This window comes from Lepidothrix coronata, unplaced genomic scaffold (genome assembly GCF_001604755.1).
Source record: "Lepidothrix coronata isolate B3197 unplaced genomic scaffold, Lepidothrix_coronata-1.0 Scaffold204, whole genome shotgun sequence".
Lineage (NCBI taxonomy): Eukaryota > Metazoa > Chordata > Aves > Passeriformes > Pipridae > Lepidothrix > Lepidothrix coronata.
Genome location: NW_016690384.1, coordinates 168,518 through 191,859, shown reverse-complemented (window position 1 = coordinate 191,859; position 23,342 = coordinate 168,518). Strand labels below are relative to the sequence as shown.

General features: G+C 49.1%; 2 protein-coding genes across 10 annotated transcripts in view; one reads left to right on the top strand and one right to left on the bottom strand.

Moving 5' to 3' along the window:
• ANAPC16 (anaphase promoting complex subunit 16) overlaps positions 1 to 222 on the bottom strand; it is a 7,170-nt gene extending 6,948 nt beyond the window's left edge. The window contains exon 1 of the mRNA XM_017832707.1: positions 167 to 222. The gene's annotated coding sequence lies outside the window, so the exon portion shown is untranslated. The remainder of the gene's footprint in view (positions 1 to 166) is intronic.
• Positions 7 to 23,342, top strand: part of ASCC1 (activating signal cointegrator 1 complex subunit 1) — a 34,427-nt gene continuing 11,091 nt past the window's right edge. For 2 of the 9 annotated variants that reach the window (XM_017832694.1, XM_017832702.1), the window contains exons 1-9: positions 287 to 794; positions 1,734 to 1,858; positions 2,886 to 2,988; positions 3,941 to 4,038; positions 5,421 to 5,599; positions 11,076 to 11,212; positions 13,273 to 13,392; positions 17,275 to 17,396; positions 19,070 to 19,149. In XM_017832694.1, coding sequence (XP_017688183.1) covers positions 1,750 to 1,858; positions 2,886 to 2,988; positions 3,941 to 4,038; positions 5,421 to 5,599; positions 11,076 to 11,212; positions 13,273 to 13,392; positions 17,275 to 17,396; positions 19,070 to 19,149 — 948 coding nt within the window. In that variant the 5' untranslated portion in view covers positions 287 to 794; positions 1,734 to 1,749. Of the gene's footprint in view, positions 30 to 284; positions 795 to 1,730; positions 1,859 to 2,885; positions 2,989 to 3,940; positions 4,039 to 5,420; positions 5,600 to 11,075; positions 11,213 to 13,272; positions 13,393 to 17,274; positions 17,397 to 19,069; positions 19,150 to 23,342 lie in introns of those variants that run through there. The other 7 variants (XM_017832699.1, XM_017832695.1, XM_017832700.1 and 4 more) reach the window with 7 other exon arrangements.

The following is a 23,342-nucleotide window of genomic DNA, read 5'->3' as shown; positions in this document are numbered from 1 at the left end:
CCCCCCCGGCCCCTCCGCGCCGCTTCCCGGTGAGTGCGGAGTCCCCGCCCGCGCCGCCGCCGCCTCTGCCCTCCCCGCTTCCTCCCGTTCGCCCTAGCGCCCTCCGTCTCCCGGTCCGCCCCCTTCCCGCCGCTCCCGGTGCCCTCCCGGGCCCTCTCTCCGTTACCTGGGCGCCCGGGCGGCGGCTGGGCGCGGGCGGCGCGCGTGGCCGCGCTCGCGGTGCATGATGGGGCGGGCGCGCGCCACTTCCGCCGGGGCGCGGGAGGTGAGGGAGGGAGGGGAGCGCGGGCAACAAAATGGCGGCGGCGGCGGCGGCGGCGGCTTAGGGGATATCCAGCTGCTCCCGCCGCCTTCCCGCAGGGGTTCAGGCGTAGAGCTTCCCTGCTCTCGGCGCCCCGGGGGTTTGCGCGGTGCGGGCCGTGGCGGAGCTGCTGTGCCCCTGCCGACCTTCCCGGAGCTGCCCGTAGCCCCTCTGGATCGTGCCTTCAGGAGCCAGTTTCTGTCCCTGATCGTACGCTTGGGAGCCTAATCCTGCCCCTAAACTTGCCCTCGGGAGCCTTATCCTGCGCAAAAGCTGCCTCCCCGTCTGCCGTGTGCCTCCCGAACCCCCCATCGCTGCTCGGCTTTCAGAAGCCTCGTGTCAAGAAATTGACGCCAACGTGTGTTTAAAAACGTGAACCAAAAAAACCCCAAACCAAACCCAGCGGCACTGCGATTCTTTTTCATGGCTTCTTCTGTGTGCAGTTCACCACTGCACTTCTTCCCTTGAGCTACAGGAGTTTTTTATTTTCAGTGTAAGTTCTGGGTGGTTGTGAGTCATTTCAGAAGGTAGGGCTTGAACTGAGGGGAAAAACATTAACCTTCTGAACCTGATGTCCCTGTATAATAAATCTAGTTTAGAATAAATGCACCTTCAAAGGCACGCTCTTAATTTTTTCCTGTTGTGTTGCAGTGGACAGGTAAATGTTCTGTAAAAATTCACAGAGGTGAATTTTTTGGTGGAGACTTTGTTTTCTAAGTAACAGAGATTTCTGTTTTTAAACCAAGGCAAGCTGAGACATTAATTTAAAAAATTACATTTATTTAATTGCATTTCATTAATATTAATTATATTATTAATTTCATTAATATTAAATTAACCATTTCAGTAAACAGAATTTTAAGTGAAGATTAAGATAGGTCACTGCCAGTTCTTTGCTTTTGCACCATTAAATGTTCTCTGCTGTAAAAACTGTAAGTCAGTGCCAGCTAAAGCCCAAAGAAACTGTAATGTAGCATTGACTGAGGCTGGAATGAGTTTTAGGCAGAATTACATATCTTATATTGCTTAAATTTTGCTTAAATTGTACCTGATTGTGCTTTCCAAGCTGACAAAGAATGTGCTTGAAGTTCCCATAAAATTACTCTTTGTTTGAGTGTTGTAAGGTTTGAGGAGGTTTTGCCTTTCTGAAGTCTCTTGTGCATACACAGAGGAGCTTTAAACTCAAGGAGGAGCGATTTAAATTGTTTATTGGGAAGAAATCCTTCCCTGTGAGGGTGGGGAGGCCCTGGCACAGGTTGCCCAGAGAAGCTGTGGCTGCCCCTGGATCCCTGGGAGTGTCCAAGGCCAGGTTGGACGGGGCTTGGAGCGACCTGGGCTGGTGGGAGGTGTCCCTGCCCGTGGCAGGGGGTTGGAACTGGGTGGAATTTACCTTCCCTTGGCCTAAGCTGCAAAGCTGTCTTTGTTTTCACAGCAGGAGGAGGAGCAGGATGGATGTGCTGAGGCCCACCCTGGTGAGGATTGGGGGGCGAGTGTACCGGAAGAATCTCATCCAAGAGCAGCCCTTCCCGCAGGAGGAGGATGAGGATTTCTGTGCAGGTGAGGAGTGATGCTCGAAAGGTGAAAACATCAAGCACAAAGACCTGCCCCTGTGGTGGAGTCAAGTGTTAAAAGGGAGAAAACTTCTGTTTGATCCCTGATGATCTTGCTGCCCGAAGAGTAGGAGTAATCCCAGTTTCCCCACCCCCAAGTAGGTTTGGCTGCTGTACTGCGGAGGGTCAGTTTGCTTGCTGGGTGTGAAAGATCTCCAGGAAAGGGGAAAAACAAATTAGCTCTGTACATCTGTTTTTCCCAGGTTCCTGAAGTGCCTTTTCTTTTCTGGAGTGTGATTATTTGGAGATATGGCAGCAGAGGAAGCTGCTAAAGACCCTCCGTCCTTGCAGTGTTTGTGCCTTTAAAAACTGGCCTCCTAAATGCAGCTTTTTACCTATTTTGGGGGAAAAATTCTTCCTGCTGTGGTGCATTTTACCTTTCTGCCTGTGTGTTTGTTGTAGCTGTGTGTGAGTTGTTGTGGGCACAGAAAAGCTCCAGTGTTGTTTCTCAGATGGGAAGGGCTGTGGCTGTTGTGTCCTTTTTCTGCCCTCACCTTGCCTTTCAGTGGATTGAACAAAGCTTTGACATTCTCTTTCATTCCCCTCAGAGAATTTCTATTTCTCTGAGGATTTCTAGTCTACTTTCACGGAACCCTTGGGCCAAAACTACCCTCACCTTTTATTTGTATTCTTCTGCGGCTTTAAAGTTCCGAATAAGCTGGTGGCTTCCACCCTGCTGGGAGAAGAGACCGTTCCCACTGTGTGGGAATTGCAGAAATTCCAGCTGAGAGCAAACCTGGGCTGTAACTGCCTCTTTCCTGTGCCTCCCAGCCCGCCCGATTTAGAAGCAGTCATTATGTTTTCCGGAGCCGGTGGCAAGGTGATAAATAAAAAGCAGTTATCCTCAGCGGAGAGGAGCCCATTTCTTCCTTCATTTAACCTTGGGAGAAGGCTGGGAGGAGACTGCTGTCCTACATAAAGTGCTGCCAAACTTTTCAGAGGTTGTACAAGGACTGTTGTGGTTTCCCTGGTAGGCCCCGGTGACTGCGCGGACGATGATCCCTGCGACGCCTTTGTGGTGGAGGAGACTGAGCGAGGCTTCCAGAGCCGGGTGGAGGTTCCCAGCCCCTTGTACAAGTGAGCCTGTGTGCCTGTGGGGTTTGTTTGAGTTGCTGCCAGCTGAGGAAGCAGTTGAGCACAGAATATTTGTTTTCTTTTTGAGGTCGGGGTGAACGCCGGATCTCCGAAATGTGTTCCGTGCTGTGGATTTGAGCAGTCGGGCAGGGAAAATTGGAACTGCTTTCCCAGTGTGGTGGTGCCTCGCTCAACTCCCTGCCATCCCCGTGGCAGGGACAGCAGGTGGTGCTTGCTGGCTGGCAGGAGAGCGTTTGAGCATCTCTTCCCTTGAACATAAAAGCATCAGGGAGGGTGGGAGAAGGAAGAGGAGGAAGAAGTGGGGCGAGCAGCCTGGCAGGGGGAAGTTTGTGAAAGCTTTCAGAGCAAGCACACACCACTGGAATTGGCTATTGACTCCAGTCCAGCGTCTGCTGGGAAGCCTGTGGTGTTCAAAGCTCTGTCTAGTTATTTCTGACAGTTTTATTAGTTTAATAGTTTTGCTGAAATGTAGAGAAGGAAAAGTGGTCCGTGGTATATTTGGATGCTGGCAAATGACTACCTTGAGCAAAGCAAAAACCAGAAAAAAAGCCCTTAGTTTTTCCTCAGCTGGGATAATGGGAAAAATGGATAACCCAGCTGACAAATAGGCTGTGGCAGGATGTGCTGGGCAGAGCTGTCATGGACCACCTGACTTATTTTAACTTAAGCCAGTTGTGAGCCACAGCTCAACATCGTCCCATGGTCCCAGGCTGCGCACGTGTGGAATCCTGGGAATCGCCTCCCTGCCTGGATGGGGTCCTGCACCTTCTATGTGCTGTGTGTGTGCATCCCTCCAGCACAGAAGGACAGAGTCTGGGGGTTCCAGGTGCCTGGGGCCAGCTCAGATCCTGGGCCATCTCCTGCCCGGACACACTTGGTGGAGAGTGGCCCAGCAGCACTTTGTGAGTGAAGCTCTTGCACTTTGTGCCTCCAGGTATATCATTGGGAAGAAAGGGGAAACCAAGAAGAGGCTGGAAACAGAGACTCGAACCTCCATCAGCATCCCCAAGCCTGGAGTAGAAGGAGAAATTGGTGAGTTGAACATGCACAAAATGGATGTGCTTTCACTGGCTCTTGCAAAAACACAGTTTAAGCTGGGAAGGGGAACAGGAGGTGTTTTTCCTTTAATTCCTGTTTCTGACACAGCACTGACTCATTTTATGGCCCTGGGAAAATCACTTCACTTTTCTTCTGATTTTATTTTTTCTGTCTATAAATCCTTACAAAGCAGTGTAAGGTTTTTTGGAAAAAAAAGCCTATTTTAATTAATGAATAGTTTCACTGTTCTGGGCCTTAAATGACAGGCTTGGGAACTTTGGCCCTTTTTGGTTTTGCTTTTAAAACAGTACCTTTTCCATTAAGAAGGAACTGAACTAAACATCCAGAGAAAGGAACCCTGTGTGTTTCTGCACAACATAAACAACAGCATGTACTTTAATATGAGAAGTGTTTAGATGACATTGCTGCCGTTCCAGTGCTGTCACTTGATCCCGACAGTGAGAGCAGCCTTTCTGGTACCATATGTTCCTTCTCATCACTTCCAGGGACTTGAAAAGAAAGGAGACATTGCTCATCAGGGCTGACCTGTGCAGGACCTGCCAGAGTGGATATTTGGAGGGCTCCTTAGGGTGTGCTCCAGGGATTGTTGGCACAGTGTGCAGTTCTGTTTGTGACAGAGCTGTGAGGAGGAAGTGCTGGGGGGATCCCACTGTGATGCTGCACAGGAACGTGGTGGTACTTCTCGAGAAGTGAATCTTGACTTCTTCCTGAGGACTGTGAAGGACTATTAAAAAGGCTGAGAGATATTAAAATCACGTAATAATAGGAAGCCAAGAAAATTTTGCTCCTTGTGGTTCTTTCCTTTCAAGCTCAAGTGTTCTCCGTTTGGTGCTTTGAAGTGCATGAACAAACGATAACAGGCCATCTTGATCCTTGATAGATTTTCTTTGCTTCTTCACTCTGACTGCCTTTATGAAAACTTGAAACAGTGCTCTAGAAATCTGAAGGGCTGCTGAATTGATGGACTCTCAGTTATTGTTTTTTAGGCACTCAGAGCTGACTTTCTTGAGAGCAGAGGGATACTTTTGATGGAATCATCCTGTCTTTGCAGAGGAAAACATGGCTGTGTCAGGCATTTTAAGTCAAGCGGGGAGTCTGGCAGGATTTCTCAGTGCATGGTTGGGGATTTTGATTCCTACTGCTTCCTCAGGAGCCTGGGACTAACAGCAGAGAGGTGCTGGCATGCAGGTTTTTCTAATTCCCCCCTGGCATCTGCTGGGTGAAATGTTCACAAAATCCTCTAATATTGCTAATTTTAAAGTGCACAGACAAGTACTTGTGTAATACCACGATCCATTTAATGACTCCTTATTTAGCATCACGGGAGGCAGACAGGTTGCTTTGTTTCCCTGCAGTGATCACCGGGCAGCAGCGGAGCGGTGTCGTCTCCGCCCGGACACGCATCGATGTGCTCCTGGACAGCTTCCGTAAGAAGCAGCCCTTCACACACTTCCTGTCCTTTGCTCTCAACCAGCCTGCCATCCAGGAGAAGTTCCTGCAGTTCAAGGAGGAAGTGTTGGAGAAATGCTCACAAGTAAGGATCCACATGGGAATTAAAATGCAGTGTGCTGTTTTTCATTTGTTGAGAGAGCTCTTTGTGTTTACCTTGAAGGCCTTATTCTATTCTGTTTCCTAGGAATGCATTTTTAACAGGCCTGTTACTTAAGTTGGTGGGTCTGCTGTGAATTTGTTGAGTGCTGTTGTGAAATCTTCTGAAAGGTGGAATGACTTACTTAGTAAATTGTTAGTTACAGTATTTTGTTCTCCTTAGAGGTTTTCTAAGATTCAGAAGAGGGTTGGGTTTTTTTTTTATTTTTAATAGGAAAGCCACTAAATAATGCAGTGGACCTTTCTACATTTTATATGATTCCTACATAACCATGAAACCAGATAGGAATTCACGAGTTTGCTGCTGCTTCTGTTTCACTTTTCCTTTGGCTCCTGACAGTGAAGGAAGATGGGTGTCATTGCCAGAGCTGAGTGAGAAATGATTTGGTAGCACATGGCATCCTGCAAATCTCATCACTTCCCTTCTTCCCCAGGAGACTTTGTGCTGACAGTCCCTCCTACTTGCCTTCAGATCTTGCGTTGGGAGCAGCAGGAAATAGTTAGGCACAGGGAAATGAGGAATGGAATGGAAGAAAGGCTCAGTATTCCCTGGTTTATTTTAGTGTGCATCTAGTTTGACAAGAGTGGTGTGTCAGTGGGCTGGGCCAAGGAGAGGGAATGGTGTTATTAAACTGCTGTGTCCTCTGAGTGTGCTGGAGGACATCTCTGGGCAGGAGAGAAGAGTTCTCTTTGTGGCTGCTGCAGGTTGCAGTGCACACACACTGTGGGGCTCTGTGGGCTGATAATCTTACCTTTGTGACCCTTGCTCCTGCTTGTGCCTTGCAGAGGGGAGAACACAATCGTGCAGATAGCACAGCTCCAGAAGTTTAATTTCCTATGTCTTCGTGCCGTGGGAGTGAATTATCTGATATCTGGGGAGTTCTTGCTCAAGTTCTTGTGGTCACTTCCACGTCAGTTGTCTCATCTCCAAGAGCTGACCTGAGGTGGCTCTCCAGTCTTGTCTTGCCTGGCAGTTCAGATTCAAGCCCTTCTTCTCCTCCCAGCTGCATATTTCCATGACATTTTAGGAGCTTTCTATCACTGGGATTTCCACCTGGTGTTAAATACCATTGAAATTGGCCAACAGATCCCGGGATTAGCCAGTGTGATGCCATGAGAACCCTTTCCTCGGGCCAGGAGGGTCATCTCTCCCCACTGGCCCGTGGCACTACCTCTATTAAAGCTCACATTGACTCGGAGGGAGCCCTGCAGGCAGGGGGATGGAAACATTAGCCTGAGGAGGTGTTGGCTGGGCAGAGAGTGCTGGACCTCATGCTGGTGTCAGTGGTGGCCTGGCTCCCTCTGTTGGTTTCTAGTCCCAGGGCCAGCCCTTCTCCCTGCAGGGAGCTCCTCTGTGCTGCCTCCTGCTTGGGGTGCATCTCTGCAGCCCTCCCTTGGCCCAGCCTTGGCTGATGATGTTGCTCTCCAAACCCCTCCTGATCTTGTCTCTGTCACATTGTTCCTCTCTTTCTCACTCTTAAGTGCCAGTTTGCATGCCTGGGGAGACTGGGAGGTCTGCCATCCCCTTAGAAACATGTTCACAGATTTATCTTTGTGCTTTCCTCGGTGTTGTCACATTCAGAAGGAGCTGCCTGGGAACATCTGCAAACCTTCACGTGCTCCTTGTCCCAGAAAGCTGCAGCAAGCCAACCTTGGTCAGAGAAGTGCTGAGACCAGGCTGGTCATGTTCATTTTATCTCCTCTTGCCTGACCTTCTGTCTTTCCTGCAGTTTTTGTTCTGTGCCTGGACCGCTCTGAGTCCCGTAAGGCCTGAAATCAGCTCTAGAGTTCCTGTTTTTGATTTGAAATGTAGGATTCAGTCAGTAACAGGTACTTGGGGGGTTGCATACGTGTAGCCTAGGAATATATAGTGCTTTATGTCTCTGCCCCTCCCTCTCCTGGTGTTAGCAAAAGGGTTTCTGGCTGTATTTATTGCTGCCTGTTAGTTGGAGGAGTGTGTTGCAGCCCCGTCCGTCTCTCAATCACTCCTCCAACCGGTAATGCCACTCTAATACCACTTCATCTCACAGCAGGGTCTGCTGGAGAGCACATCACTAACACAAAACAGTAATTCAAAACTGTGCCTCGCAGAGCAATAAGGGAGCTTATAGGTTTGTCCAAAGCAACGGGATTGCTCAGGATACTTGGAGAAATCTGAATGGGTTTCAGTGACAGGAGCAGGGCGTTTCTCTTCCTGGTGCAAAACACTGCAGAATTGGGTAAACTCCAGCCTTTGAATGAAAGGTAATAACAGTAAGGAAGGGTAAGGACCAGGAGAGTGTGTGTGGGGGTGTGGGTGTGTGTGTGAGGATTTCTTCTGGCCATTGAGCATTTGTGAGGGACTCTATTTCTCTCTGAAGCAGTTACCATGACAACCATTCATTTATATTTTATGGCATTATGTTGGTGTGTATGTGCTTTCTAAGTTTTTTTTTGTGTGTGTGTGTTTTTAAAACCTTTTAGAAGATAAACCTTGTGTTGAAATACAGCACACTTCAGGTGTTATTCGTGCTGTACAGTCAGGCTGCCAGTCCTGGGCAGAGCTGAGGGGAGGCTCTCTGGAGGTTAATTTAATATAAACACGGGGAGGTGGCTCACCTGGACAGGTTCCTGGCTGATGTGATGCAGTGGGAGGTCCAGATGACTGGGTGACCTTGGAAGTCTCCTCACACAGTCGTGTAGGTGTCAGGGTGAGGAAAACTGAAATGTCTGTCTGACCATGCAGGTGGAAAAGGGAAGAGACTTTGCAGTAATATTGCTGTGAAAAATCACAGTTGGGTCTTTGAGAGCTGTGCAAATGCAGTTTTTGCGGGCTGAACAGTCTGCAGATGTAGCAGGGAAAAGCAACATGATTGCTGTAATATATGCCAACCTGTAAATATCAAACATTGCTAATGAGATATTGTATCTCAGAGTGGAAGGGACAGAGAATGGGAGGGGTTTTGGAGCCTGCAGATCTTCAGTCAATCCTGAGGAAATGCTGTTTTCCTGGCTCACTCCTTTGTTTGTGGATCAGGGTGGCAGAGGGCATATAGCTGGCATGCAGTATCCTGTTATTAGGGGAAAAAAAAACCCCAAAACATAAACCTGTCTGCAAACATTTGAAGCTTTTAAGTCAGTAGAGGGGATGCAGCCAGGGAGGAAGAGCTAAGGAGTCGATCCTTTGCCTCATCATGTAGAAGGCCCAAAGTGTCCTGTGGTCTATGGTTTCCCTACTAAAGGGTCAGAAATTTGAAAGAACAACTTTTGCAAGGAGAGGTGAAGACTCCAGATAAAACCCTTTCTCCTTCTTCTAAAGGAGGAGAGCAAAGGGCCAAGTCTTAATTAGCAGGAGGGAGGGAAAATGATGATTTTTTTTTCAGTCTAAGTGTAAATGAGTTGGGATTTTTTTTGACCATGACAGGGCAGTGTCAGGGAGAGACGTGAACTAAAATGGGCAGTCATCACGTAGGGATGGTGCATAAAGGGATTATTCTTCCTGCCTCAGAGAACCCAAATTTGAACAGTAAATTTTTAGAGACATTTTTAGGGCTTCCTGTGAGGCAACATAGTGGTTGCTGATGGCATATCATAATCTGGGACTAGAATAAGTGGGTTCCAGTCTTTTTGCATCCCAGCAAGCAGTATCCAGCCATGAAGGACTGCTGAGACACCCGTGGGAACGTTGGCTGTTCCAGGGAGAGCTCCCTCTGACGCAGCATCTCGTTTACGTGTGGGAGAAGTGGGATCTGCTGGCCTGTGAAAGAGTAGGGAGTGTAAGCAGGGTTTTGAGGAGCTGTCTGAAATACTAGGGAGTAAAGTAGGAAGATTATCTAGGTCTTGTCCTGCTCTCTCTGCACTGCCCTTCCCTGCTGAGCCCCCTGGCAGTGGTAGCATGGCTCAGGGAGGTGACGTGCCATCGCTTCATCAGCTCTCAGCCCACACTCGGGGCTTGGAAAGCTCAGGGGAAAAGGCTGCTTGTGGGGCAGGTTGGTGTTTACAGCACAAATCGTGCTGTGGCAGAAAATGAGGCTTTGTCTCTCTGACCTGCAAACTGCTTTGCTGCTGTACCTCATCTGTGTGCGCTGTGGGAGTGACACCGGCTGGTTGTCCGTGGTGAGGATGAATCAAACCTTCTCCCAGTTTCTGCTGTTTTGTGATGGGCCAAATATTCTCTGGCTACGGATCTCATTGGGGAAAAAAGGCTGACAGAGAGAAAGTGTGTTCTGTCATGCATGTTAACAGCAGGATGAATTAAAGGAAGTTGCAAGGTTTTTACTGCAGGGAGAGGAAGGTGGGGAGAAGTGAGATGGGGCCATCCCTGTTTTTTGCCAGCCTGTGGCTGCTGGAGCAAGCCCCTGGCCTCTGTGTTGCAGCCTGGCTTGTCCCTAGTCCAGCCCATAAGCTCTGCTGTAAAGAAGGGTCTGGATGTGGTCATTAGGCATGAAAAATGCTGAGTGAGATGTGGGGCATTGAACTCTTGATGGGCTGAGATACTGCAGTTTAAACATCTGAAAGGTTTTATTTCAAAGTCTGGAGCACAGCTAGGAGCTTCAAAGCTGTCATTCTCAGTCAGTGGACTCTTTTCAGATGGAGAAAAGATTCTATGGTCTGTCAGGTTGGCTTCTTCTGGAGTTAAAATTGGAGGTTATTTAATGCGCTGATGGGAAATGGCCACAAAGTGGAAATAATTTTTTTAATATGGGTGTGTTAACCATCCTCGAGGTATTTTTAAAAGTATCCTAGAACAAAAGAGCGTGTTTCTTAAAGCTGAATGTAACCACTGCTCCACCTGGGAACAGTTCTTCCCCAGCAACAACACGCAGCTCTTCTTATAAAGGGAATTTAAACTTAATTCATCTTGGCAAACTATAGGGCACATGGGAAGAAGAAAAATGTAATTATCAGAGCTGGTATTAGCTGTGCTTGTGTTGTGAGGTGTAACCTGTGTTTAGACAGGATTTAGAGACCATTTAGAGCTTGTCACTACAGCTGGTTCCAGCGTTACTGCACAAGAAATGGACTTAAGTATAAAATCTGTGCTGGCTTGTGTTGAGTTCATTGCTGGTGGCAGCTGCTGCTTCGACATCTGTGGAAGTCTTGTCCCGAAACCCTGTGAGTGCTGCTAGTCCTGGGTCCCAAACTGCAGCCTGTTGGAATGTGCTTCCGGGCTGCTGTTCAGCAGGAAAGGCAGGCAGGGAGCTGTGGGACTGTGCCTCTCCTGCTAGGCTGAGCTCGCTTCCTCACAAAGCCTGGGAAATTTTGTTTCTCAACTTCGAATCATTGCTGACCCAACTAGAGATAAAAGTACCGATGTCAGGGGCTCGGTACCTGTTCTCTGTGGTATTTATCCCTCTGATGGAGGGGGGTGGGTGTGTGGATGAGGTAAGACACCTATATATGATGGATTGACTGATTTGTAGGATCACGGGGTCAGCAGCAGCCTATTCCAGAACCCTGCAAAGCTTCACCTGACTCTTGGGACGCTGGTACTCCTGAACGAACAAGAGATCCAGAAAGCGTGTGACCTCCTACAGCAATGCAAAGAGAACTTTGTGGAGTAAGTGATGGAAAAGGGATGTCATCAGCAAGGGTCGAGTGGGGGGAAAGCAGCACGCTGTCTTTGACAGGGGACGGCGATGAGAAAAGCAGCTCAATAGTCTCTCTCAACACTAGAAATTTAGGAAAAGGCTGAAACCTTTCAAATGGGAGCAGCAGAAATCACCAAGCAGCCACAAAGAGCCTAAGAGCATCTTGCAGCTCAGCTCAGACCCTCAGCACTCCCTGAAAACCTGTTCTGCTCATTTCTGTTTCCCACGTGCGCCCCCAGGTATTTTTTTGTGCGAGCGGTTTTTGCCGCTGCCCCCGTCCCTGCTGCAGGGGGAGGGCCGAGCTCCCTCACCTGCACGTGTCCTGGAGCGGGCTCTGGCATGGAGCAGATGCTGAGGTGTCCTTGACACGCATTCCTTGCCGTGGGAGCCGTGTGCAGGGAAGGCAGCACGAGCCATGTGAGCAATCAGCCTGACAGCTCCACTCTGGGACCGCGGCTGCCGAGCTGCCTGTTAACACCGAGCTGCAGATGTTGGGGCTTTAGCTGCAAATGTGGTCCAACGACACCGTAATTAGCTTATCTCTGTTCAGCTTAGAAATTGGAGATGGCCTGAGGGAGGGGTTTATTTATTTATTTCTGCCAAGCCTTTGCACACAGAGCACGGATCCTTCGGATTCATTTATTTGTTGCCTCCGTGCAAGGTGATATCTATGGGAATTAATGCCAAAATTCATACCTCTACCTTTAAAATGACAGCTCCAGTTGTTCAGCTGTTGAACAGAAATGCAAGTGCGTTTCCAGGGGGAGGCTCTGCCTGCAACGTTTTGAAAGTGCCAGCTTCTTCATAAGTGCTTTGAACTGAGGTGGAGAAAATCTTTGCTCCCCATTTTCTTTAGTAGAGGGGAATCAACACTTGAATGTAACCTTTTGGTTATTTCCCCTGCCACACCCAAATAAATGTACTTGCAAAATTAGCCCCATAAACCTTCATTAGCCTTCATTTCCTTTTCTAAGTGCAGGCAGTGCCCTGTGAAGGTAGATGTGACCTTTTTGACCCTTTTTTTTTTTAGAATACATAACCTTTAGTGCTGTGGGTGTGATGTGCATAATAGTACATTTGTGCTGTTTTCCTCCCAGTAACCTTACTGGGAAGGGAAATCATTATTCCACTTGGGAATCTTAGCTGAGAACCTCAAAGGCAGTTGCACAGGCAAGCCAGAGCCGAGCAAGGTCAGAGCAAAGTCATGCTCACCTTGTTAACTTGTGTTTGTTACATCTGCCTGCCCAGACACTCCCTGTGCTTTCCAGCAGGCCTCGGTGTTAAACAAGGCATCACTTAACTCACAGGGAGCGCTGCTCTGGTGGGAAAGGCGAGGAGGCGGCGTGTTGGGAAGCAGATCCACTTCCCAGTGTGTTTGCAGGTGTGGGAGTGCATATTACATCCTGCACGCATTTGCAGTGTCGCCTTCCTGCAAGAGGAGCTGGAGCTGACTTTAAACCAGCTCAGCTTACTGGTGGATGTTGCAGTGTGCTTAGAACTGTGCTCTGTATCAAGTGGCTTTCCCAGCGAAAATCAGCAAGCTGGAGACTGTCACGGTTGCTCTTTTCACAGGGAAGGCAGGAGCCTCTCTGGAATGAGAACTTGTGCTGTTTACTGCTGGTGGGTTTTCTGAGATGACCACGGAGATTGAGGTGGCCTGTGAACACTGACAGGTTGACTTAATATGTGTCAGAAACACTGAACGGATGAATTTAAACTATTTTACTTCTTGAGATGATAAGACAATAGGAACAATAGCCTTTTGAGCTTTAGGACGTAGGGAACCTTTTTGTGTTTGATTTTTTTTTTCAGTGAAGACAACCTGAAAGATTTGGAAAAGTGAAGAACTCCTCAGTGGTCTGTGTAATAACCTCAAATTTGTGTCTAACTATGGCCAAAAAAAAGTATTTTATATCATTCCCTTAGCAAACCCAAATATTTGGCGTGTGCATGAGGAGCACTATGGGTTGGATTTCAAAAGCAGGTGTGGCATTTTGCTTTTTAACGTGAGGGGTTTCTTGGGTTTTAGCCAAATCACCGGAGGCAAGCCCCTGACCGTGGAGGTGGCAGGAGTGGAGTACATGAACGACGACCCTGCCATGACCGACGTCCTTTACGCCAAAGTCCGCATGAAGGATGGCTCAGACAGGTGAGTTCCCCATGCCCCTTTCCCTCATTCCCCCTCGGTGTGCCAGGGAAACCCTCTGGGGCTGGTGGGCCCTGCTGGCAGCCCTCGGGCCAGCAGTCAGGAAGATGAAGTCATCCTCGCTTCCTAAACCGGTTAAGGCAGTGATGTGTTTGCTCTTTGAATCAATCACTGGTGGTGCAGCTGAAAGGTGTCATTTGTTCCTGCAGTGGCCTGTCAGGTTGAATAATGGAGTCACAGCTCACACGGGGATAAGATGGCCAAGGAGATACTCCTGAGATGACTTAGAAGGCAGGACAACTTGGCCTCTGCTGTCTAGTTCCCACCCTGCAATCCAGATTAATCTGGACAGCCTGGCCTATTCTTCAGCACTTAATTATTCTTAAAACCCAGTTACCCCAGAAGGTTCTCAGAAGAGCATGGCTTGATTACAGAGTTGGTTGCTGTGTCTGTAGCTGCCTGGAAAGGGTGCTGGGTGTGAAATGTCTGAGCTGCTGCTGTGAAATCTTGAAGCCTGGTTGGTGTCAGTGTCAGTGTTTGTGCTGTTCACCACTGGGGCTTATGGCTTTGGCTCTACAAGCACTGCCCAGGATGTGGCAGTGTCTGGACAACCTTCCTCCACCTCGTTTTTGGCAGGTACATCACACGTGGCAGCACCACCTTTTCTTTTGGTGCTTTCTGGAAGACCGAGGAAACACGGATGGGGCTTGGAACAACCTGGTCTAGTGGAAGGTGTCCCTGATCCTGAATGGCCCTCCCAACCCAAACCATTCTAGGATTCTGTGATTAACAAAGAGGGAAGGGGAGTAGCCAAAAGAGCTTTAGCTTCCTCTCTCTGAGCCTCAGCCTTCTCTTTTCCTGACAGCGCTGCCCTTTTGTTGTCCGTTCCCATTGCCAGAGGACAGCAGGAGCTAGCAGGGGAGCGTGGAGCAGTGCAGCTGGAGGAGGGAGGCAGTGAGCAGGGACTGGCTCAGGGAAGAAGGGACATGTTCTGGCATCTCCTTTCCTCAAGGGCTGAGGAGACAGAAGGGCCACCTGCTTAAAACCACACTGTGGAGGCTGTGTTGAAATAAGAGATCGGAAGTGGGATAAGGAAATGGGTGGGAAAATGAAAAATGTAAGAATTGCTGGGAGGCAGTAGGAATTGAAATCGTTTCCTTTTCTTGGCTCTTCCACTTTGAAGTCTGTCCTATCCTGAAAGAGGTGAGATAAAACAGGCGAGGCGGGTGGAGAACCAGGGCAAGCTAGAGATCAGCCAGGAGACAGAGTACAGGGAGACAGAAGGCAGAAGCACTCGGAAAGATGAGAAGAAAGCAGACACTGGGTGACCCAAATGCCCTTCAGTGGGTTTGTTGTGGAGAGCATCTAAAATACCAGCTCTGAGAGCTGAGGTATGGGCCTGTTCTCCTGAGTCACTGAGCTCTGGGGTTCTCTGAACCTGCTTGCCTCTGGAAACAAGTCTGTGGCCTGAGGAGCAGGGAGAGTATCCTGTGGAGCATAAGTAGGGCCTGAACTGCCAGTGATGTCTGCCTGCCTCTGAGGACAGCTTGGATTGTTGGTACTAGCACTGTGGTCTGTTCAGGTGCCAGCTGGATCCCTTCTGCTGTGAACCCACTTAGCCATAATGCTAGAAAAAGTGCTGATGTGCATCAGGGGTGGCAGAGCTGCTTTGGGCAGGGGAGAGAAGTAAGGGCTTCAAATCCACCTTGCCTTCAAACTGAAAACAACCCCCCCCACCACCACTCTGGGAAAGGGCCAGTGTCTCATCTGTTCTTCACAGAGAGCTGTTAGCTGAGGTTTTGACCAAACTCAGACCTTGTGCTTTTTGTGGCACTTGGAGGCTGCCAGGCTTCTCTTCCACAGTATTTGTTTTGCTTTTTGCATAGCAGTGGGCTCAGAGAGGGCCAAGGAATTGAAGTTTTAATCCTTGGCCCAGGCTGGTTCTGCCCTCACGGGCAAATTAATTAATCTGGCACTTCCCCCCTAATATAGTTCCTTAACTGTTAGCAAGCATCCAGAAAACCATTTAGCTTTGCAGAGGTGAAAGCAGGTATTTTTATGTTGATTGAGAGCAGTTTTTGCTTCCATTGAGATTCCAGCAGACACCGTGTTGGACCAACAGTAAAGAGGGAACAAATGGTGATCTCTCCAGAAAACTCTGCTTTGTTTTCTGGCCTGCAAGACAAACCATTGCTGAGCAGCTCCTTGCACTTCTTGCCTGCTGAAACCTGCTGTGCCTTGCTCAGGGAAATGGGTAGAAAGCAGTTTCTGAGCTGCAAGGCTAATACTAGAGGAGAGCAGCGACCACGTGGCTTTCTGTGCTGGATCAGACTGCTGCAGCCTGTGTTGGAAAGAGGTGTGTGCCTTCCTTGTCTCATGCAAGATGTCCTGTTAGCTCTGTGTAGTTGCTGGCATGGCTGAGGGGTGGAGTTCCTTCCTGATCTTTGGATCATCTTGATCAGCTTAAGCTGTAAAGCAGGAGATTTGATTTATCCTGACTTAGCTTGCGTAACTGCAGACAGAATTAGGGGTTGGCAAGCCCTTCTGCACATATAATGGCTCAGACTGAAAGAGGGATCATGCTCTGATGCCTCCCACATGGCAAATCATTTCCATTATAATTCATTCTAATTTGTTTTATTTCCTTGATTAACTTTATAACGTAATAAAGCACCATTTTCACTTGAGCTATTCTCTGTTAATTTGTTTTAGTATTGTCTGTAATGATATTCATTTAATCTTTGTCATTGCTAATTTTAAAAATCACTGAAGTAAAGCCAGGAAATGTAGAAAGCCATGACAATTGGTAGTTTGAGAGTCTTGGAATAGTCGCATGGGGGCTTGCAGCCCGTGAGGGGCAGTCCAAAGCCAGTGGTGGGGTAGGAGCCGGCATCTGGAGCGTGGCAGCCCCAGGCTCTGGGGACCAGTCTCAGAGCAGCCATGCTCTGCTGCAGCTGAGGCACCAAAGTCATGGGACCTCACGGAGCAGAAAGCTGTCTAATCCCTGGGACGTGCTGAGAGAGGCCCAGATCCTTCTGCATGGGCTTAGTACCCTCTGGCCTTGTTTTTGGGGATGGGAAGCTCTTGCTCTGTCACATCCTCGCTGCTTTTGGTAAGGCTCAGGCACTGTGGAAATCTTTTGGGGATGGCAGCAGCTTGGAATTTCCTTCAGCTCTTTAGGCATAGGATATGTGTTGCTCTGATCCTGCTCCTGCCGCCTATCCCAGGACAGGTCTGCCCACAGATCCCGGCAGCCACGGCCACTTTCATCCCCGAGCAAGACAGACACAAAGGTGGGAATAAGTCTTTTGGTTCTGCTTGCTCAGTAGCTCCAAAGCTGGAGTGTTCACCAGGATGTGCTGTCTGGGTTTGGGCCCTCTGTCACCATGTTCCGGGCTCTCCCAGAAATTAAGTCCAGTGACTGGTTTTCTTATTTGGGACACAGAAGGTCCAGGCTCCAGCAGTCCCTGAGCAGATCCTCTGGGACACAAGGTGCCTAAGCCCCTGCGGGTCTGCAGATTGTACCGTTTGCAGGGAGAGTCACATTGTGTTTCCTGGCAGGAGAGAGATGCATCCTTCAGCTCCCAGTAACATCTGTCACTGTGAACGAGCTCTCTGCTGTGCTAAATCTGCCCTTCTTCCTGGAATATTTGCAGCAGAAGCGATCACGGAGGAAGCTTTGTGAAACAGCCAGAACTTTTTGCATTGGAACTGAATCTTGATGTCTCTGCTCGCTTTCCATCAGGGACCAGCTCCCTTTTCTGTGTGCGTGCAGAGACTTCATTTCTCACTTGCTGCCCTCCCGGCTGAAAAGCCAAAAGCTGATGATGCAGGGGTTTCTCCTTAGTTTATGTGGCTCTGTTCTTTCTCTTTTTGTCTTCCCAGATTGCAGGTGATCGCTGATCAGCTGGTGGAGCGGTTTGTGGCCTCTGGCCTGATGCTCAAAGAATGGGACAGGGTGAAGCTGCACGCTACAGTCATGAACACTCTCTTCAGGAAAGATCCAAGTACGTACAGACCCTTCATCCTTACTGATAAATGCATTTAAAGGAGTCCTGCTGCTCAGCAAATGCTTCTGTTGTTTGCTTTTTCAATGGTGTGATTTTTCTTAATCTCAAGAATACCTGCAGGGCTGTGGGGGCATGTCAGGAGATAAAACCAAGGAGAAAATTAAAAAAGCCATCAGCAGAGTCACAGATTCAAAAACCCTGTCACCCAGGAGCACTCTCAGGATCTGGGCCAGGGAGGAACATTCAAGTACCATCTGAAGTCTTGGGCTGTCTGTGCCCCAGTGTTAAACTGAAATTGGGTAACAACTCCATGTGCTGTGCTGACCTTTAAACAAGATGAAAACATAATCCTCTTTGGTCAAGTTAAAGATTGCCCATTGGTTTAGGGGCGTGATTCCAGTGTGTTTCTCCTTAAATGAGATGCAGACGGCTGTGAGGCTGAATGTGAGCTATTCTTGAGTGTATGGCGTCTGCTGGCTCTGCCAAGAGATTGTCTGCTCTGGCAGTCTATTCTTATCACGTTACTTTATAAAGCAGCCTCAAAAGCATCGTGTCTGGGGAGGGGCAGTGTGTTACAGCCTGGTTCTCCATGTGCAAACATGTGTGTGCTCTGCCACGGTGACCCCCGTGCAGCACAGTGGGTTGTGCTGGGGATTCTCTAGTTGCTGCCTCTCTGAGTCTCTGCGTGAAGAGTGATAAGAGCAGGTGATTTGTGTCATGGTTTTCTGGGCAGGTTTTGCATCTGCCTGGTCCTGAAGTCAGATAAGCACAATTTTCTGTCTCAAATGGGTCTCAAATCGAGACCTAAAAACGTGAGCTCAGAGTGCTGGTGTGGCTCTCTGTGATGGGAGGCACATGGGCAGCTATGCCTGGCATTCTGACTCTCTGTTCTGCACAACCCCATGAGGCATGTGAGGCATTCAGACACTATGGGGAGAGCATTCTGCAGGCAGCCATGGAAATTGCTTTATATTCCATACAGGATTTGAATAGCAGGTTGGATGTGAGGGGGACTTCATAGTTAATGCTGGAGATGAAAAAGGAATATTGAATATATTCACTGAGTGAGGCAGAGGTCCTGTGGAAAGAACAGATCATGTACTGAGGGATTATATAAAAATCCAGACATGCTCTGGGGAAATGGATCTCAGACATAGGCATTTGGCAGTCGCTGTAGGCCCAGGTTGCTGTCCTGAATGTCTGTGTGGCTGTGTGCCCACCCCAGCAGAAGCACCCACAGCACATGGATGTGCTCCCCGGAGCGGGCGGCAGAGGTTTGTGTCGGTGCTGTCCGGATCCGGATCGCCCCTGGCATTGTGCTGGCACACTCAGCCTGGGATTTGGTGCTGTTCCAGGTGAAGCTTTTACCCTGGCATGGCTGGATGTGGCATTAAAATCAGCCAGAGAGAAGCAGGTGTGTTGCACTGAGCCATCAGCCCGTAGCTCTGATTTAGGGTCTTTCCTCCAGGTGACATAGGTGATCCCGATAGAGGCTGCCTATTTCCTTTCCTGCCTTATTTCCTTCAAAAGGGAAAGTGGGTTTTTTGCACTAAGAACAAGGTCTATTAGCTGGCAGCTGACTTTGGGGAGGGAGAGAGTGGGGGGTGAAGTACAGCACACAGCGTTCTCCCATCTTAAGCTCATTCTGGTGGTGGCTTTTCTGTCTACAGCTGAAGAGCGAAACAACACAATGACTGGTAAATCATCTTTCAAGGAGCGGGAGTCATTTAATGGCCGAAATATCCTCAAGGTCAGTATGAAACAATTAGGGAAATGGGCCCAGCTGTGGATACTGTATAGCCAAAAGAGGTTGAAACACCTCTTCAAGACTGCTTTTGTCTTAGGCTTATGTGATCTCCTGTGAGGGGGGGGGAAATCTGTTTAGAAAATAAACAATCCAGATCTCTCGTAATTGGGAGCATTACAGTATTTAACAGAAGCATTCCTGAAGCTGCTGAGGCTCAGAGCAGGAATATGTAGCACGAATGCTAAGTGGGTGTTCATGTTGTCATTTACTTCATTCCTGTTTTACCCTGGAGACTCAGGCTCTTGTTGATTCCCAACCCACCAGAAAAGAAGCACTTTGTTGCTCTTGTTCTACTCATATATATTTATGAAACTAAACCCGACTCATTTCACTTATTCTATTCTTCTTGTTTTTAATCTCTGCTATTGATTTGCATGGGTTTGCTCCAGAAAAATAGCAGGTAGCAGCAGGGAGTCCCACCAGCCAGGATCTGAGGGCTTTGGTAGTGATCAGAGCATGGAAAACACGATCCTGCATTGTGGAGGTGGGTAGGGCTTGAAGGGGAGCATCCTGCAGCCTCCCAGGCTTTGCCAGCCAGGATTGGGATGCAGGCAGCCTCTGCTGCTCATCCAGATGGCTGTGGCAGAGTGGGGCTGTGGTTGCTTGACCCCTACAAGTGTCCAGAGAGAAAAGAGATGCACAGAGGAGCAGAAATGGCAAACAGCACAGGGTTGTAAGCAAATTTGCAATCCTCATTGTGTGAGAGGATTTTGTTGCAGGCAGCTCTGATAAGAGGGAGCCAGGACAATGCATGGATACATATGGGAACGTTTAGGAGATATTCTGGCAACAAAGAAACATGAGAGAGGATTCAGCCTGGGTGGGAGCTGGACAGCCCAGAAAGACTTCAGAGTCCTCCCAGAGGAGGGAAAGGGTGTTCTTTATTTGTATTTACAGTTTTAATAATGTATTAGGCGGTGGATGCAGGGGGGTGTGAAGGCAGGGAGTGGAAGTGATTGATCTCTTCTGTGCAGAGGACAAACAAAGGGACAAAATTAGGTTAAGCTCTCATTGTCCTCAAACGGTCTGTGCGAGCGCGGTGTCATGACTCAGCGTCGCCACACGTTGAGTGTGCGGTGTGAGACTGCAGTATTGCGAGCTGGAGCAGGAAAGCTACAGACACGGTCCCCTTCCTAACGTGATCTGCAAGTTTTGGTTTAGCTCCCGGTGTGGGAGAGCCGACCCCGGGAAGTGGAGGTGTGTCAGGAGCCCTGAGTGCCTGCAGGGACTCGGCTTGCACGGCGTACGCCTTCACTGCTTTCTCTTGCTTCTGTTAAACTTGTCCTCAGGCTTTACAGAAACATCAGATCAAACTAGGGGTCTCCCTCAGTGCTCCTCATTCCAAAGCATTTGTGATCGGGAAGGCATTAACGATGCTCCCTCTGCCGGTCACACCATTTGTGGGATCTGAGGTTCGGGGCCGGGGGGGGGGAGGATGGTCTTGTGGTGCTCAGAAATGCAACTGCCCTCCCTCCGAGGCCGCTCCTTATTCTTGATGCTCTCGGCAATACGAGCCAATGCATTTTTAAAGCTCCTAATTGATTTTGTACTGACGTAGCCGAAGGAGCTGCTGGCTGTTTGGACTGTTGGTAATTACTTCAAAGCCTGTCTTGCCGCAAGAAATGTCATCCTCCTCTCCCACCTCCACCACATTTCCTAACCTGCTCGCTTCCTATTTCCCTTTGGTCTCCCACGTGCCTGCAGCAGAACGCCCGTTGGCATTAATTAATTACATGAGTCATAAATAGCTCCAGGCTTCTTACCGGAGGAGCCCAAGCCTCAGTGAGCCACTGATGCATTCCAGCGTGACCTTGCAAGGATGCGCCGGTTCCCTCCCAGCCCGCTTTTATATCCATTATTTATCTTGTGCTCAGGGAGGCTGCCCTCTCACAAAGTGGCTTCATTAACTTCTGCACTAGGATCTAAATGACGGGCTGTTAATGAATATGGCTGCAGTTAGGCAGGGTGGTGGGAGGGAGAGCCACGTGTGATTCCAGGTGGTGGGACTGTGCCACAACCGTGCCGAGTGGCCGTGTTCCCACTTGGAACGCTAACAAAGCGTCGCTACTGGCAGGAGGGCATGAAGTGGGGAAACTCAGGTTTCATTCCTCTCGTTCCCGTTGTGCAGCCAAAGGCTTTGCCGAGCAGAGGGCAGGACCTGAGCTATGGGAACACGGATCTCGACGGAGACACCGTGACTCTGCTGCTCCGGGCTGAGGAGGCTCCCCGTGGTCAAAGCTGGGGGGGTGTGTGTGTGCAGATGCACTGGCAGCACATGTTTGCTGATACCATGCCTGCGTTACCCCAGGCTCCAGCTGGTATTTTGCTTTCAGCTGAACTAATCGGAATTTTATTTAATAATCCTTTGTTCTACCCGTTCCGCAGAGTTAAACACACACTCCTATTTGTGCTAATAAATGGCTGTGCAGGCCGGTACCTTCCCACACTGCTCAGAAAATAGATTCTGTAGGATGAGTCGCTTTGGGGAGTTTAAATTACTTCTGTCTTGAAGAATATCCGTGAAAAAGGCTTCCTGGCATAGGTGGAGCTGAGAGCCCAAGGGATTGTGTGACCCAACAGATTTGTGTCTTACAAAGCTTTGGCATTGTGCTTGCCTAGCCTAGTCCCAAAAAGCTGGAGATGCTTCATGGACCACTTCCCACGAAGCGATATGCATTCCTTCTAGGCTGGCTAGTGGCTCTGAACATCCCAGTCACGTACCGGAGTCGTGCTCCGGTCGGGAGCAAAGTATCTCATCTCTTGGAGAGCGGAGGGAGGAGGCAGCGATTCAGGGCTGAGAGACATGGGCAGCTCCTTCCCCAGGGTGAGGGCAGGGCCGGGCCCGGGAGAGGTGCTGTTTTGGAGCCCCCCTGCCCTGCCCGCTCCCGTGTCCCCGGCGGTGGCCGCGTGCCCTGCATGGCAGCTGGCACGGCGCTGGCACAGAGGCGGCCGGGGCAGCTGCCGGCATCTCCGGAGACGGGGCTGTGCTGCCTCCGGGCTTTTATTTGTTTCGCTCGGTGGAAAAAAAACTAGGGCTGCAGTGAATAAATAAAAACAAACAGAAACGCGAAGGGACCGCCCGGCCAAAAATTTCTGTGATGCATTTGAGGAAAAGGAAGGCTTGCAGGAGGAAGAAAACCACCTGGGCTTTCGCTGGTTTAAAATGGAACGATTTTTGGCTCGAGCTGAGGTCTGAGGAGTGAAAGAATGGCCTTTGCCACGTTCAGACAAGAAGGAAGCAAATTTTTGAGTACAGAAAAAGCTGAACCCTGCCGCTTAGCACAGATCTGTGCATTAACAGCTTACAAGATTAAATATTGAGGGAACAGCTACTGAGGTACAGCAGCAGAAAGCTGCACATCTGATGTCTTAGGGCATTAGGGGAGACTTTAAGCTGGGATGGAAGACTGGGAACTGGATCAGCTGAGGCAGTGACACATGCTGCCATGCTCTGCTCCAGCAGTGGGGCTCTGGGAGGGCTTCTAGGTCAGACAAGGCATAATTTGATGAGGCTCCTTTTCTTTTTAGGGCTGCATTAGGGTATTAAATTATGGGACTGTATCTGCTTTCACTTAGAGCGGAGGAAAGTGCATTTACTGGCTAATATACTGGAGAGCTGACATAGCAAAGGAATTTGGTACTGTTCTCTGTTACTGTGCCTGTCCTGCTGGGTAAGAGCAGTGGCATGCAACAGTTCAGTTTAAGACATTTGATGCGGTGCCATATAGAGAGATACAATGAAAAAGAAAAATCATGGCCCTCAAAATACCCCAAGACCATCAAGCACTAAACAAATAAACATGTGCCCCTGTTTAGAGCCAACTCCACTTGCAGTTGGGGAGTGTATCTCATGTTCTGCAGCCACTGGGACCCAGGCCTTTTGTGTAACTTGTTTGTGGATTTAAGGAGGCTGAGCCTTTTCCTGATGTACTTTTTAGCTGAGGTGAAATCAAAGGGCCAAAGAACTGGCATTAAGTGAGGATCAAGACTGCCTGGTGTTTGGAAAGTTGAAGAACATCTTGTTATCCTCATTGAGGTGGTGAAGGTGTAGATCTGAAGTAGGACTGGCAACTGGAACAAACACTTAACGGGAGGTGGCTGTTTGGAAAGTTTAGAGTTAAAAATACCAAACAAAA